The sequence below is a fragment of the Centrocercus urophasianus genome, unplaced genomic scaffold (assembly GCF_019232065.1).
Source record: "Centrocercus urophasianus isolate 14NV4802_14NV808 unplaced genomic scaffold, USGS_Curo_1.0 seq_16, whole genome shotgun sequence".
Classification (NCBI taxonomy): domain Eukaryota; kingdom Metazoa; phylum Chordata; class Aves; order Galliformes; family Phasianidae; genus Centrocercus; species Centrocercus urophasianus.
In genome coordinates, this window is record NW_024884711.1 from 31788906 (window position 1) to 31803457 (window position 14552).

General features: G+C 36.6%; 1 protein-coding gene across 1 annotated transcript in view; it reads left to right on the forward strand.

Moving 5' to 3' along the window:
- LOC122159502 (myosin-IIIa-like) overlaps positions 1 to 14552 on the forward strand; it is a 34145-nt gene that overhangs the window by 12976 nt on the left and 6617 nt on the right. The window contains exons 3-4 of the mRNA XM_042817163.1: positions 5839 to 5943; positions 6709 to 6808. Coding sequence (XP_042673097.1) covers positions 5839 to 5943; positions 6709 to 6808 — 205 coding nt within the window. The remainder of the gene's footprint in view (positions 1 to 5838; positions 5944 to 6708; positions 6809 to 14552) is intronic.

The window sequence follows — 14552 nt, forward strand, 5'->3', positions numbered from 1 at the left end:
GTTCCATGTGACATCCCTGTGAGGAAAATGTGGAAATTACTGAAACTTCGCATAAACAGAAAAGCAGATAACCATATTTTTCATAAAACTGAACTCCAAGAACAGTGGTAAGTAGTTCACTTTTGGGCTGGCAGAACCACTACAGGGCATCTGCTGTTGGCCTGTTTCTGCTCATTAATGTCTTAGGTGATGAAACACAGCTCACATTAGAAGTTTGAACTGGACACCTAGATGAGTTACAAGGCACACTTGGAGAATAGTGACATACTGAGGAACTTCTTGGAATCGCAGGATAAAATGCAGTAGATGGATGCATGCTGCAGCAGCAAATTGCAGGCAGCCTAGGTTTACAAAAGGTTATTTATAGGTCATTTCAGGAGGTTGCAGCAGCTAATGTTTTCAGCCCACAGAAGAGAAAAATGGCATGGCATGACAGTAGTCAGAGATGTTGTTAAATACAAAGTAATGATCTTCTATTTTCAGTGAAGACTGGAGGGAAGGGTAAAAATAAAGCAGTTTTGCTGGCAGCAAAGAATATTGAGCTTGAATAGTTAAAAAAAAAAAAAAAAATTCTCACTGTAGGGCTAGTGACTCACAAGCTACTTAAGCTGGAGTTACCTTCACTGGGAGATTTTTGGGAGTAGGTTAAAACAAGTATCTGCCAAAGACCACCCAAAGATGCTGGATCCCCACTCAGTGCAAATACAGTGATCTAGATTGTTTCTTGGAGTCCCCCTTTCTCCCACAATGCTACTTTTTCACAACTGTGATTTGTGCATGGCTTAAGCTGTGCATATGTGATCTGTTACATGATATCTGTGCAGCCTGTGAAGATAAGGGAAGTAGTAGTAGTAGTTGTTCAAATCCAAGCTAGTGAAGTAAGATGAAAGTGCCTTCACAACTGCAGGATGCAAGCAGATGTCACCTGACAGCTTAGCATGGGTGCTTATGTGAGGAGCAGTTGGGTGATTGAAGGCTGTAACAGACCTTACAGAAGTGTGACTAATAGTTCTCTTAAACATGACGCTGCTGCTGAATCATTATTCAATGGGCTTCAGAATCGAGAAGAGCTGAACACAGAAATGTATCAGCTGAGTCAGATGAAGAGTGAGTAAGATCTTCAAAGAGCACCTGCATGACTGTGATGGCAATTTCAACTGACGTGTCTTAGAATCATGCTATTTTATAAATCTATTGCAGAAGATAGTTTTGCATACTAATAGCTCAAATACAGCAGCACAAGGTTGTGTCAGATGAGTGGGTGGAGGACTGTGTGTTATCCCAGGATGAGTCTTTGCCTTTTGCCTGCCAGGAAATTGTAAGGGAGGAGCCCTTCATAATCCCTGTGGAAGTCATAAGGGCATTTTTAGATGGATCAAGCCTCCTTTCAAATTCTTCCTTCTGGTTTCAGTGTGCAAGAATTCCTCAGTCCTTTTCCCTTGGTGTCCAAATGTTCAAATTAAGGACTGAGTATTTTTAAATCCAAATATTATTAGCTAGAGAAAAATACAGCTTCAGAGGGACCTTTGGAGATTATTGGGCCCACACCTCCCTCCTCAAAGATGATTAATGTTACAAATTTGCCCAAGGTCTTTTCCATTCATGTTTTGAATATCTCCAAGGACCTAGATAGTATAGGCTTGCTTAGCAAGGTCTTCTAAAGCTTAACCGCTCTCAGTAGGAAAAATACTTCCTTTGTGTCCAAGAATCCACCATCTTGCATCTGGTGACTGTTGCCTCTCATCCTTTTGCTGCGTACCTCTAGGAATCATCTGTCTCTGTCTTCTCCACCCCCCTTTTCGGTAGCCCAAAGATTTCATTTTACCTTTCTTTAGTTGCTTTCGTATGCAGATAATATTAACATTCTATCAGAGTGGGCCCTGAAAATAGTGCCAGTTACTGAAAATACCTGTGTGTCAAAAGGAAACAGTAGAAGAAGTGACAAACTTTAAATGGATGGAAATTACTCATGTACAAATTTATCAAGATGACATTTCTAAATAGTTTGCCTGCTGGAGGATCACTAATATTTTCTCTTGCCATTTCTCGCTTTGATAGAGTCTGTCTCTTTAAACTAATTTTATTCAAATATTGAAAAGTATTTTTTTCTGCCTTTTATTGGGAAAATGTAACCTTTGGAGACTTCCTGAAAACAGATCAAACTGAAGAACCCACTTGACTTTTTTCTTGCAAGCATTTCAAGTACCAGAGTATTTCTGATATCCCAGCACTGAACTGAGAAAGTCAGTTCAAATTATGTTTTCAACTACTTAAGAGCTAACAAATGCCACTAATACTTCTCCTATATCCAGTTCTCCTCCGGGGATTACTGGATGCTTAACGTAGGTCTTATAAAACTGATACAAAACACAGTAAATATCAGTGCTTATCGGAGAATGTGTAGGAGAGATAAATAGAGCTATTACTCTGTTCTCCCGGAAAAGCCCATGTCTCACTTGTATCAGTTTGGTCATTACCTTTAAAAGCTGCCCTGCTGCACACCTGAGGTAGGCACTTAGCTTCTCTGTATACCTGCTACCTGAGTTCTCAGCTTTTCTTGTTTATGCTTATAGCACCCTCCATCAGGGTATTTGGAAGAGATTTTAACAAATGATGTGGAATCGTGACATGAACTATTTGGCTGTGTATTCGTACAGTAGCTACCAGCACCTCTATCCTCTAGATGCTTCACAGGAAAGAAGAATGAACATTGAAAAACATCTTTGTTGCCTCCATGATTCCTTGTTGTACAAGCATTGCAGTTGGCTACATTCAAACACAGCAGCCTTGGTAGGAGTTTGGCACAGGTTTTGCTGTGCATAGTGTGCTACTAAGAAACTGCAGAGCTTGTAATTTAAAGCTGCATTATTCTTAGCAGCCCAGAAAACTTCCAGTTTGGCTGTACTAATAAATAATATTTATCCCACAGTCTTATTGAAGGATTATGTGATCTGAATCACATTTTCTTTTTTAATTATTATTGTTATTTTAAGTTTTTGTGCCACAGTCCAGATTTTGCTCAATGTTTCTAAGGGTCCAGAACTGTATTAAGCAGTATCTTTCTGTAGCCTCTGCTTTGAAATAGAAGAGTGGAACCTGGCTTTTTCTGAGAGAGACTTTCTTCTGTGTTTGTGATAAGCTTGTGTTGAAAGCACATGCAATTTGATAGCCTTAGTCAGGAAAAAGAATTGCTGTTTGACCTTTGCATGTATGTATGTGTAGCTGCATGCATGCACATGTGGCACCTTTGCTTGCAAAAATAGGCAGTAGAAACAATAAATGAGATGGGTGGCAGTGTTTTACATGGATTTGTTTGGCCTGTAGGAAAATAGAACAGGGTTAATGCCAACCCGTGTCATCTTTGTCGTCATCATCCCCCTCCTCCCCACCCTACGCATCTTAGAGCATACAGATACGGTGTAGGCCATAATCTCCTTTTCCAATTGTGGTTTGTGTTTTCATAATCCTTTTTCTTCCTTTTAGCTGTTTCCATTCTATCTTCTGGGTTGTTGTTTTTTTCCCCTCACCCTCCTATTGTAGTGGTCAGAAAAATACAAATTGTCTGATTTTGGTAAACTACAGATTTCTGAGAAAGAAGTAGTAAAAACACATTTGCCTTGTACATGCAAGAAAGCAGGTCTGTGAGATCCTGAGCTGACCTCTGCCTAAATGCTGCTCTGCCTTTAAATCATTGCAGATGGGATCACCCACTGGGATGTGGGCGACTTTTGTTTTTCTGTTCAAGGCCTTCTCAGGTGAGCTTTTGCATACCAAGTTTCAATTTTGCTATGACCCAAAATTAGTAGTTTTAGTATCTAATAAAATGGATGGTTATCTTATAACAGGTACTTATAGCTTACAGGAAAAATAGAGAAATTAGTTAAAGCAACATATTTAAGAAAGCAAAAATAACATGGTTTTCCCAGGCAATTAAATTCAGCATTATTTAGTGCCTAAGTACCGAAGAAGGTGCGTTCTGAGATATGTTTTTCTTTCTCTCACATACAGAGAGGATATATGCCTTTCTGGGTTAGTTTTCTTTACCTTGAATGGAAACGCTCTCAGATATCAAGTTCTGTAACAAAAACAGAAGGTCTATCCATGTGAAGCAAAATTTGCATGCTGGATAGTGAAGAGTACCAGAATGGCTGAAGACACTAAATTCAATCCTGTTTGGGAATCTGACCCTGATCCCACAAAGCTCTTAATCTCATCATTTAAGTGTATGAGTTTTTCTCTTCTGTAAGCATGTTTATTGTCACAGTAAAGTTAGTAGTGAGATTGAGTGAGTACCAAGATTACTGCCATACAGCTCAACAACTATCAGACCAGTGTTCACTGACCTGGCAGGGGAAACCTCTTTGCAGCCAGACCTATGTACTGGATGGCATTTGTGTAGGTGTTCATGCTGTTCTAATTCAGTGTAACTGAGTGGTTCCTACAGCAGTCAGAAAATTATCCTTTTGTTTGTGTGCAGAGGGCTGTACTGTGCTTGTTGCTGCAAAGTGCAAGGGTTGTTGGTTTTTTTTTTACGTTGCTTTGGTTTGATTTGTTTTTGGTTGGTTGGTTTTTGTAGTTGTTACACAGGAAATATGTAGAGGTATAGAAGAACAGATTAAAAAAAAATCTTGAAAGTACCTGATGTTTGTGTTCTGCAGTTGAAAGGTTTCATTGATATACTGTGCCATCAACTTGAATAGATGACTGTACTTGCACTCAAAAGGAGTCACTGTTGTACTGCCTTGGTAAAATGTCTTATGTAGATGTTTATTTTCATATAAAAGCTACCAAATAATACATTGTAAATACAGATAATGCAGTGTAAAACATAGAGTTTGTTTCACTTTCTTATTGGAAGCAGCTAATCGTGTGAAGGGTAATGGCTCTTCAGTCAGTGAGTATGGTAGGTGGTGCAGAGTAAGCATCTTTATAGATAAGGGTTTAAATACTGATTTCATCTGTGCGAGTACTTAATTGCTACAGACAAAGAAAAGTTACGTTGTTGCTTGTTTCTACTGAAAACTGTTGAGAGGTAAAAATGGACATATGAAATGTTGCAGTGTAATCTGATTTGCTGATAATGAGTGCTTGATAATCATTTTAGAGAGCAAGGCCTGGAATCTAACAAGACTTAGGCAAAAAAAAAAAAAAAAGGACTGCCAACAGTAGGTTGTGGCTTTCTTCATGTGGAGCTGACAGGGTTGATGCTGCAGGGGCTATGATTTGTCTTACATCCATGGCCCACCCTGCTTCGGTGAAAAATGAGCTTTCCATCACACCTTCATTGTATTTCATGAAGCCTGGCCCTTGCATGTAACATTTTTCTACACTGTAAGTTAAGCGCCACTTGGCAGGCAAGTTTTGCTTGTGAGACTTTTCTATCAGGGGAGTGTCTGTGCCTCCTGTCTTCTGAAGGCTGAAGTCCATTTCACATTGTGTTTAGCTTTCATACCTGAGAATTGATGCTGTCATAATCCACATCGCTGATGAGTTCCACATGATGAATGCAAGAAGCAATTAGTGCCCCACAGAACATGCTTTCACAGCAAATTTATTGCTCTATAAGCTAATTCCATTTCAGCGACAGGCAATCATTTATATAGGAAAACAAAGAAATAGACTGCATTTGGGCAAGAAAAATTAAATGCAGAAAGTAGTGGGGAAAAACAGCACAAGTTGCTGATTTTGTTGTTGCTAAAAATAGTAGACATGAATAAATTTGTGGTTTGCAAATAAGGAGCTCATTCAGGTACAAATACAAAAACTACTGTAAACTAAAACCAGGTGGGTGCTCCAACACTTCTTAATTCCTTTTTATGTTCGTGTAATCTTTTGCAGCTGTGCAATGGTGGATCTGTGACTGATCTTGTGAAAGGATTTCTGAAGAGGGGTGAAAGAATGAATGAACTTATAATTGCTTACATCTTACACGAAGCTCTGATGGTAAGATAAGCTCTCAGCGAAAGGACAGTCAATATTCAATAAATGGGTTTTTTTTTAATGAATGAAGATCATTTATCCTCTAATACAGCATATTAAGGCAGCATGTAATGAAATGTGTAATTCAGACAGTTTTTTGAACAAGCAAGGTAAAGAAGAAATCACCTGTTTCATTATTAAGAGAATGGAAATTGATTTCTGAATATTGATTTATTTCTTCAGTAAATATAGTTCTGCATAAAAATTTCTTTTATTTTGAGAAACTGCAAAAGTACACCCAAAATACTATTCAACTTCTTATGTCAGGTTCCAAGTTCTTTTTATAGCAAAATGGCCATCAGATCCAGTGAATTCAAGTGCTCAAAAAATTTGGCTAATCAAAATCAAGTATCTTCCTTTCTTCTTGTCTTTAACTGGAATTTGACTTTCCACTGTGGATTCATTGAGAGGCTTTAGCAGGTTGGTTTTTTTTTTTTTTTTTTTTTTTGGAGATCTAAAGGTGTAATATATAGCATGGACTTAGTGCTTTTTTTCTTCTATTATCTTGAAGTTTCTTTTTTGACATAATGTCAATCAATTAAAAGGTATAAATTCCTCATAGTGTGCAAAAGTATCTTCCCAGAAAGAATGGCATCTCTGGTTTTTGATTAAAATATACATTTTTTTTTTTTTTAGTTTTTCATACTTGTCTGATTTTTCTGTTTCTGCAAATGCAATACAAAGCATAGAGCTTTTAGCAAAAAATCATGTTTACATCTCATCTTCCAGGGACTTCAGCATTTGCATGAAAACAAAACTATCCACCGTGATATTAAAGGAAATAATATCCTTTTGACTACTGAAGGAGGAGTCAAGCTTGTGGATTTTGGTATGTAGCCTTATTTATATATACAACCAATGCTGTGCATCTGAAGAATGGAAAATAAAGTAACAGAAACAAATCAGAAAAGATGAAATATATTAACTTCTTATTTAAAATCACTTGGATAATCAAAGTCACTTTTTAACTTGACAGATATAAAATATTCAATGACTCGGTGTTTTTTTTACAGCTTTGGGATTTAAATCCGTTTTACTAATGGCTAAAGAGTAGAAGTTTTAACATGGTGTCAGTGTCAAATGCTTCGGGGCAGACACAGTAAGTGAAGTGGCAAAACAAGTTAATAAGGTTCAAAGAAAGGTTTGTGTTTAATCTTCCTGACTGCGAGCTGGTTCAGTGAAAGTAGAAGCTGATAGTCAATAGCCTTCTTTTGTACCAGAAGAGGCTTAAAACTTCGCAGAAAATGTGAAAAATAGGAGAGTTCCATCTCAGTCTGATGTACTTCATTAGTTTGATTTGAAATAAAACGAGAGGTACTTCTTGAAGGCAGCAAAGGGGAATATGTTGTGTAGGTAATTCCCACTTTCCAGATTCTGTGAAGAGTAACAGATTATTTGTTGGCAAGTCTAAACCTAAGACATCATTTAAAAGGCTCTGATCAAGTCTGTTAGATCTTAAGTGGTTCTTGAATGCTGTCATCTAGTTCTACCACGTGAAGGTAAGAAGCAGTGAAATACGTAAATAATGCAACCATAGCACAGTGATTTTCCTTAAACATTTACTGACTGTTGTTTTATGTAACGGGGGAAGTGAAAATTTGCAATGCTTGTAATTGTGAACTGTTATTTTCTGGTAGCATGCTGTCTTCTAATGATTAAATTAATTTATAAGTCACTACTTGATAGCACAGCAGCTGATTTGTAAATATGATTACATTTGGAAGATGGAAAATCTTCATTTTCCTTTACCCTCCTATCATGTTGATAAAATTTATTCAACTGATACATAACTGTTTAAACTAATCATGGGATTTTAACTTTCATTACTGTAGTGTCTTCCTGCCAGTAGACTGTACAACAGATTTGTACAACTCTCTTACTTCACACACAAGAAACCCCACAATTATTAGTGTTAGTAATTCTGAAAATGTATGTGTTTACATTCAATTTTTTTTTATTCTTCAGACAAAATTTTCATTTACAAAGCCTCCAAATCTACAGTGTTGTATACCATATGCTTACTAGTACTTTATGACTGTCTGAAAGTTTAATGTGAGGCAAAATCAATATTTTTTACCCACAGGTTTTTAATGTGTCATGAATGCTATTTTCTAAGGTGCTGAAGGTAATTAGAGCTGTGGAGGATCAATGCTTCTGAAAATTAATTCACATATGCAGATGCCATAATGTACAAGCTCTAGGGTTGAGGACTTCCCCAGTTACTACAATCTATTACTAGGGCTGTAATTGAAAAATAATCTTAAAATCTTGTGAGAAAAATTAAGATGCCAAAACAGATGAGAAAGTGTTCAAAAAACAAGTTGACGTGTTTATGTGGGATGAACAGGGGCTAGTAGTCCTTCCAAGGGAATGTAGGAACTGCACCCTAAATTAGGTATTCTAGCCTCTTCCCCCTACCCCCTTCAAGCCAATCTGCAGCTACTAATGCATAGTTTCAGATGGGGGAAAAAAAAATATGCAGTCTTCACAAAATCATCCAAGAAAACATACTAGTCACCCTTCAGGTTGATGTTTAAAGTATTCAGATGGGATTTGGGAGATTTGTGTATTCTACTTAAGAGGATTTAAGCCAACATTAATCAGATTCCAAGAGTACTTTTTAGCCAAGAATGTAATTTGATAAAATCTCTCATGTTGATACAGACTCTGACGCATAAACACTTACTGGATCAAGGACTGAAGTTCTTTGCCACTTTTTTATTTTTACTAAATACACCTGTGAATCTACCAGCTACACTATGATATAGCCACATTGACACAATCTCTTTCTTTCTCTCCTTGTAGATACTCAGTGGAAACTAAACTTTTCTTTTAGGTTGAACAATTATTACATGGGGCCAAACATACAAGCAAACCAAACAAAACCAACCACACAATCACACGGACCTTTCTAGCATGTACATAGGTTTTCCACTGTGTAGAAGGGAGAGAAAACAGTAGGTTATGGACTTCTTTAACAAGCAATTACACTTGAGAGAGAAAATGAGCCTTTCTTAAGATAATTTTGGCTGTACTGTTTCCTATATGCTGGTGGATGTTGAGATGATCCTGAAGAACCCTTTGGTCTCAGTTCCTCATACTTTTTATGGTTTTTTTTTTTTATATGGTTTGTTTATAAACAGATACATAAAACCTATTTCAGGAAAACTGACCAGTGAAGTGCCTTACAAAACACAGTACCGAAAAGGACATATTCTCCAACTCTGTGTGTTGAATGGTCATACTGTATTTTTGTCATTGTGTTATGTTTTCTTTCTGAAGCCTTCAGGAGCCTTTTAGAGTTGCAACTGATAAACCAGGTAGCATTCAATGAATTAAGTCACTGAAGTCTTTGAGAATGACTTCTTTTTTTGGGTCTTTTTGTACTCTGAACTTTGCTTATGTAGTGTATCACAACTGGGACTCCTTTCTTGCACACCAGTATTGACTTTCTAGAAGCTTAATTTTGTAACCCAGTTTTCAAGTAACACAATTTGTAGACATTGCCTTCTGGCCATTTTGTCATAGGCTGTGCTGTGACCATGGTTTCTGAACATTGCAGGACATGTAATGGATGACTTCGCAACACTGTACAAGGAATTAAGTTACTATAATTTCTAGCTACAAAACAGAGATCTAAAACACTGAGAACCTGAGTTGCTTGATGGAATGCAAAAAATCTTGTGGGAAAGCTTTCCCAAAATCTTAAATTGTAACAACAAACTTAGAACAGTCATAGCTGTTTGTTTGCCTTTCACAAAGGTATTGATAGTTAATAAGATGAGAAAGACTATGAAATAATACCATGGCATTGCCTCAAGCGGATTGTTATCAGGGTAATTTTTGCTTTTGTTCAAAATTCTGCTGCAATAATGTTTAATCTGTATAGAACTTACTCTATTAATATTTCCATATCTTGGAAACAGTCCCAACTAGGGAATTAATGATCAAATCAAGGAAGAGTTTATAATATCTCTATACTGATGCTTCTGGAGCTAAGTTGCTTGTCAAAGAGTTATCAAACAGACCTTTTAGTTTAAATTGCTCAACTCAGAAGTTTGAAATACTGTTACCAGGGAAGCATCCTCTCCCTGCACAACAATGCAGTACAATAACTTAGATCAGCAGAGATAAACAAAATCATTCTTTTTGACTACAGATAATGAGAAGTACCTAAGGGGATCATCACTAGGCCAATCCCATGGTCATGGTTTCAGTCCCTGAATTAAAAATCCTAAATATGTTATACAGCCTGTATTTTTCTCTGTGAGAGAAGAAGGTTGACTGGAGGCAATCTAGCCACCTAAACATCTGTGAGAATTAGCCGTTTGGCTGTTCTGCTTGGCTGTTCTGCAGGAAGACCTCTGGGAAGGATGTTACACCTAAGAATGTCATCAACTGCTCCAAGTTTGCCTCTGCAGTACTGATGCAAATATTAAATAACTGATCTTTTCTCAAGTGTAGCTGCTATGTATTAAATATATGATAGAAACCTGATAGAAAAGCACACTTTTCTACATTAAAATAAATCTCTTCTAAGAATCTAAAGGATGAAAGCCATTGAATATATTAAATTGAAGTAATTGGAGACAGGCAAGGTATGAATCGAGTTCCCTTCTTACAAATATTCTTAATTATTCTTACACTTGCTCATTACTTTTCTATGCAGGGAATATTTTTGCTCTCACTTTTTGGAAGTCCTTTATATGCGCATCTCAGTTTTCTGGTCGTTTGCAGTGGATTCAATAAATTTTAATCACTGTATATACAGATAAGCACTTAGTATTTTTTTTTTTTTTCAGAAAGTTCTAACAAATAAATTCAAATTAATTAAATGCTAGGTAACTTTGAAAGTCTTGTGACTTTTACTGCCTAAATATCTTTCAGTGCTTGACCTTCTTTCACCAGTCAAAAAAACGGCCTGAAGTCACTTGCATGCATAACACACCTCATCTGTAGTAAAAATTCATATATTCATCCACATCTTATAATGTGTGACCAATGTAATGGGAAGCTGTATGCGTAGCATCTACGTATACTGACAAATACTTGTTTATTTGAATAGACTCTCTTAATTAGGGTTGTTTTCTTGAAATCAGGATGCTGAAGAAGGCCTTCCACATATGAAATAATATTAGACTAAGATAGAATTCAGGTTCCTCTGGAAATTCTGATATGTCAATAACGTGCTGTTCCAAAATGGGAGAAAAACTTAGCTGTATTATTATCATCATTGTTATTTTAATTTTACTCTGACAGAGCCCTGGTAAAATTTCACTTTGAAAGATTTAATATGATTCTGAAATATTCTCTTTGTTAGCTTGGGAGCTTGTAAGTCAGAGCTTTTAATGCTTACATGTTTTTGAAAGAAGAGCATCCTCGATTTCACAGCTTTCTGTCATCGAGCTAGGCAGAGGGGAATTGCATGTGAGGAAAGAGCCATTCTTCCCCCAAAAGTTCTGAAACATCTAAGTCACATGGAAGTGATTCTTTGTACTCTTCCCTTTTTAGCTAAATGCTGATGGAAAATTCCTCATCAGGTGTATTTTTGAGATTTGACCTTGCAGGCTGATAGTCTTGTACGAAAGCACAAGTAGCTTACATTTCTCTGGGCCTGCTGAAGCCTGCTATCACAGATTGGAAGTATCTCGGGATGAGCCACTGTTGCCTTGGAAATGGTCAGAAAATAACGTGTAAATTGTGCTTTACCACTTAGTTTTTCAACACTGCTGCTCCTTGCTGAAGACCATGTGCTTCCATGCAACTCATGAAAATACCCTTTCATACCACATAATTAGACTGTTGAAGTTATTACCATGAAAGTGCATTGAAAAGGAGTCAGAAGAAGTGGAGAAAGAAGTCAGATGTTTAGATCTATATTAGAGATAACCACGTTCCCATAAGGAAAATCAAATGCTGGCAGATCTGTTAAATCTCATGCTTTGAATTTTATGCTTATTTCTGACTACAAGAGATCCAGTCACTGTCCCAGCTCGCCTAGTATTGACATAGTGGGAAAGGTGATATCAAGTGATTTGGCAATCTCTATTTTCAGTTTCTTAGGCATTTCATTAATGCTATCTAAAAATCTCCCTCACTGAAGTCTCTGGATAAGCAATACATAGGAAAGTTCCAATGTTTGCTACAGGTAAATTGGGTTCCAGTAGAAGACATGGAAAGAAGGTAATGGAATCTCACTGCTGCTGGCAGATGGTGGAAAATTACAAGCTGTTTTGCATGTAGCTAATAGTATAATGACTTCAAGGGCTCCTTTAGTAGTATGGATAAAGCGATTGCAATTTCTATTATTAAAGCATCTATTGGATCTTCAAAATGTTATAAATTGAGTGAAAATATATATATATATATAGTGAAGATGATTTTTGTATTTCAGACATTTCGTTTGCGTCTTTCTGCTTTTATGAGAATTATTTCAAATATTAGAAGTTTTGCATTTAAAAGCAGTGTGCGAATATTGTCTTGGTATTCCAAACGCAGTTTCAGATATCATGCTGTGCATGTAGCTGACATGGTTTTATCACGCTGTATAGTAGCCTGACAGATTAGCCTAACAGTAGATTTAACTTGAGTATGACTCATTGGGGAAAAAGTGGAATGGGGAAAAGATGCTATTAGTTATTTAGACATATCAAGAACTGAGGTTACTTTGATTAATACTTGAACTATTTCCTCCGTGTAGTTTGGAAACTCCAGATAGACAGAGGTTAGTTTTTGTGTTTGGATTGTAGTAGGGTTATTATTTATTATTATAATGGAGAGAATGATCGTTCTTCTTTTAAAGCCATTTGAAGTCATCCAAAGGTATAAGTCGAGAAAATCTGAAGCTGACATTTTTGGACAGTCACCTTGTTATTCGAAATTTCGGTTCTGTGAAACAAGCCAACTGTGGTACGCCGTCTTTTTTGTAGTGTAATTTTTATTAACTACTTTTACTTTAAAATACATACCTAGTTTCATCTAAGTAATGCAAAATGAAGGTAATATGTTTGTTTTGTAATTCAGTTTAGTTCATGAATTAAATGTCTTGGTTATTTTTTTCCTACTAGGACAAGCTTGTACTAATTCTGCCAACATTCTCTGTTCTAACTCAGTACTAATGTGCTACTTCTTCCTTGTGGGTCATGGAATATTGGTAATGCTTTAGTGCTTTTAGTGTTCAGCAACAATTGATCAATGTGAGTTAGAATGCATAGGTGTTTTTGTTATTTTGTTGTATGATACTCATGCCTATTTTGATACAGAAATACAGATAAAATCTTTGAAATTCAGTAACTATATTAAACAGGCTAAGTTTTTGAAGTGTACATGAGCCAGTAGCTACTATAATGACAAAGCAAGAATAGTAAAATCAGTTACACTGTAAAGTATGTCCAAAATAGCCAGCCAATCTCAAAGTAATTAATGAGCCCATGATAAGACTCCATCTGAAGAGTTTCATCTGTTTTAATTACTGAATTCCTGATGCACAAGGGAGCTTTCTGCTAGTCCTGTGGTGAAAGCCTCAGAAGTCTTGGGTCAGAGTTTGGGGACGGAACCACCGCAGATGTAGTATGTTGACTGATGACAGATCAGTCTGACAAGCCTTGTGAGATGCATGGCATTACAGTGGAAGAGAAGGCTCACAGCACTCTGCTGCAAATGCATGCACTGCAGGGCAGGCTACAAGTCCAGAGCCACTTTGTGCTCAGTGAATAGGTTGAAAAGTCAGATGTGAATAATCCAAGGTGGAGCACTGGGTCGTTTGGGGGAAGGACAGTTTAATCCCTGTCCTTGTTAATATATTAACATAATTTCCAACTTTTCATGTCCTGCTGATGTTGAAGAGAATGACCTTGAGTAGTTTTCCAGACTTCTATAGATCGCTTATTCTGAAGTAGTCAGAATACCTTGCATCTCCTTTTTCTTGCACTGCTTGAGCTATAAATGCTGTATGAATCATTCTGCAGAAATGAAACAATTAATTAAAATAATTTTATTTGAAACTATTCAAAAATACTTGTTTCTGCCTTTTGTTTACTTGAAGCAATGAGTCATAAAAAGACTTGTATTTGCCTTAGTCATTCTAGCATGCATCCATAATAGAGCTGTCTGCTTCACTGATTCAAATCAAAAATAGGCTATTATTGTGTTGTCATTTCTGCATACCATATAGCAGGACATTCACATGTTACTTCTAAAAAGCATTTACTAAGGAATATGACAGTTAAAAGTTAAAAAAAAAACAAAAACAAAAAAAACCAACAAAAAAACACCTTTGAAGAAAGCTTTCTACATGAGCAGCTTGTCAAACTGTTTTGAACCCAATCAAAGTAGTAATTCCAAATTTTTCAAACCAGGGTTAGCAGGGATAAGATGGATTGCGTTGACTTGAGCTGTGGAACGTTTTCTTTGTTAAATGTTTAATTCTTTGTTGAAGGCTTAGTCCTCAGAAACTTTTTGTGTGAGCCACATGTGAATGAAAACCTTTGTGTTGTCCAGTAACAACAAAAAGAAATCATGTGCCTAACTGCTGTATGCAGGATAAGCTCTTCACTTGGTCTTTTATATGTTGA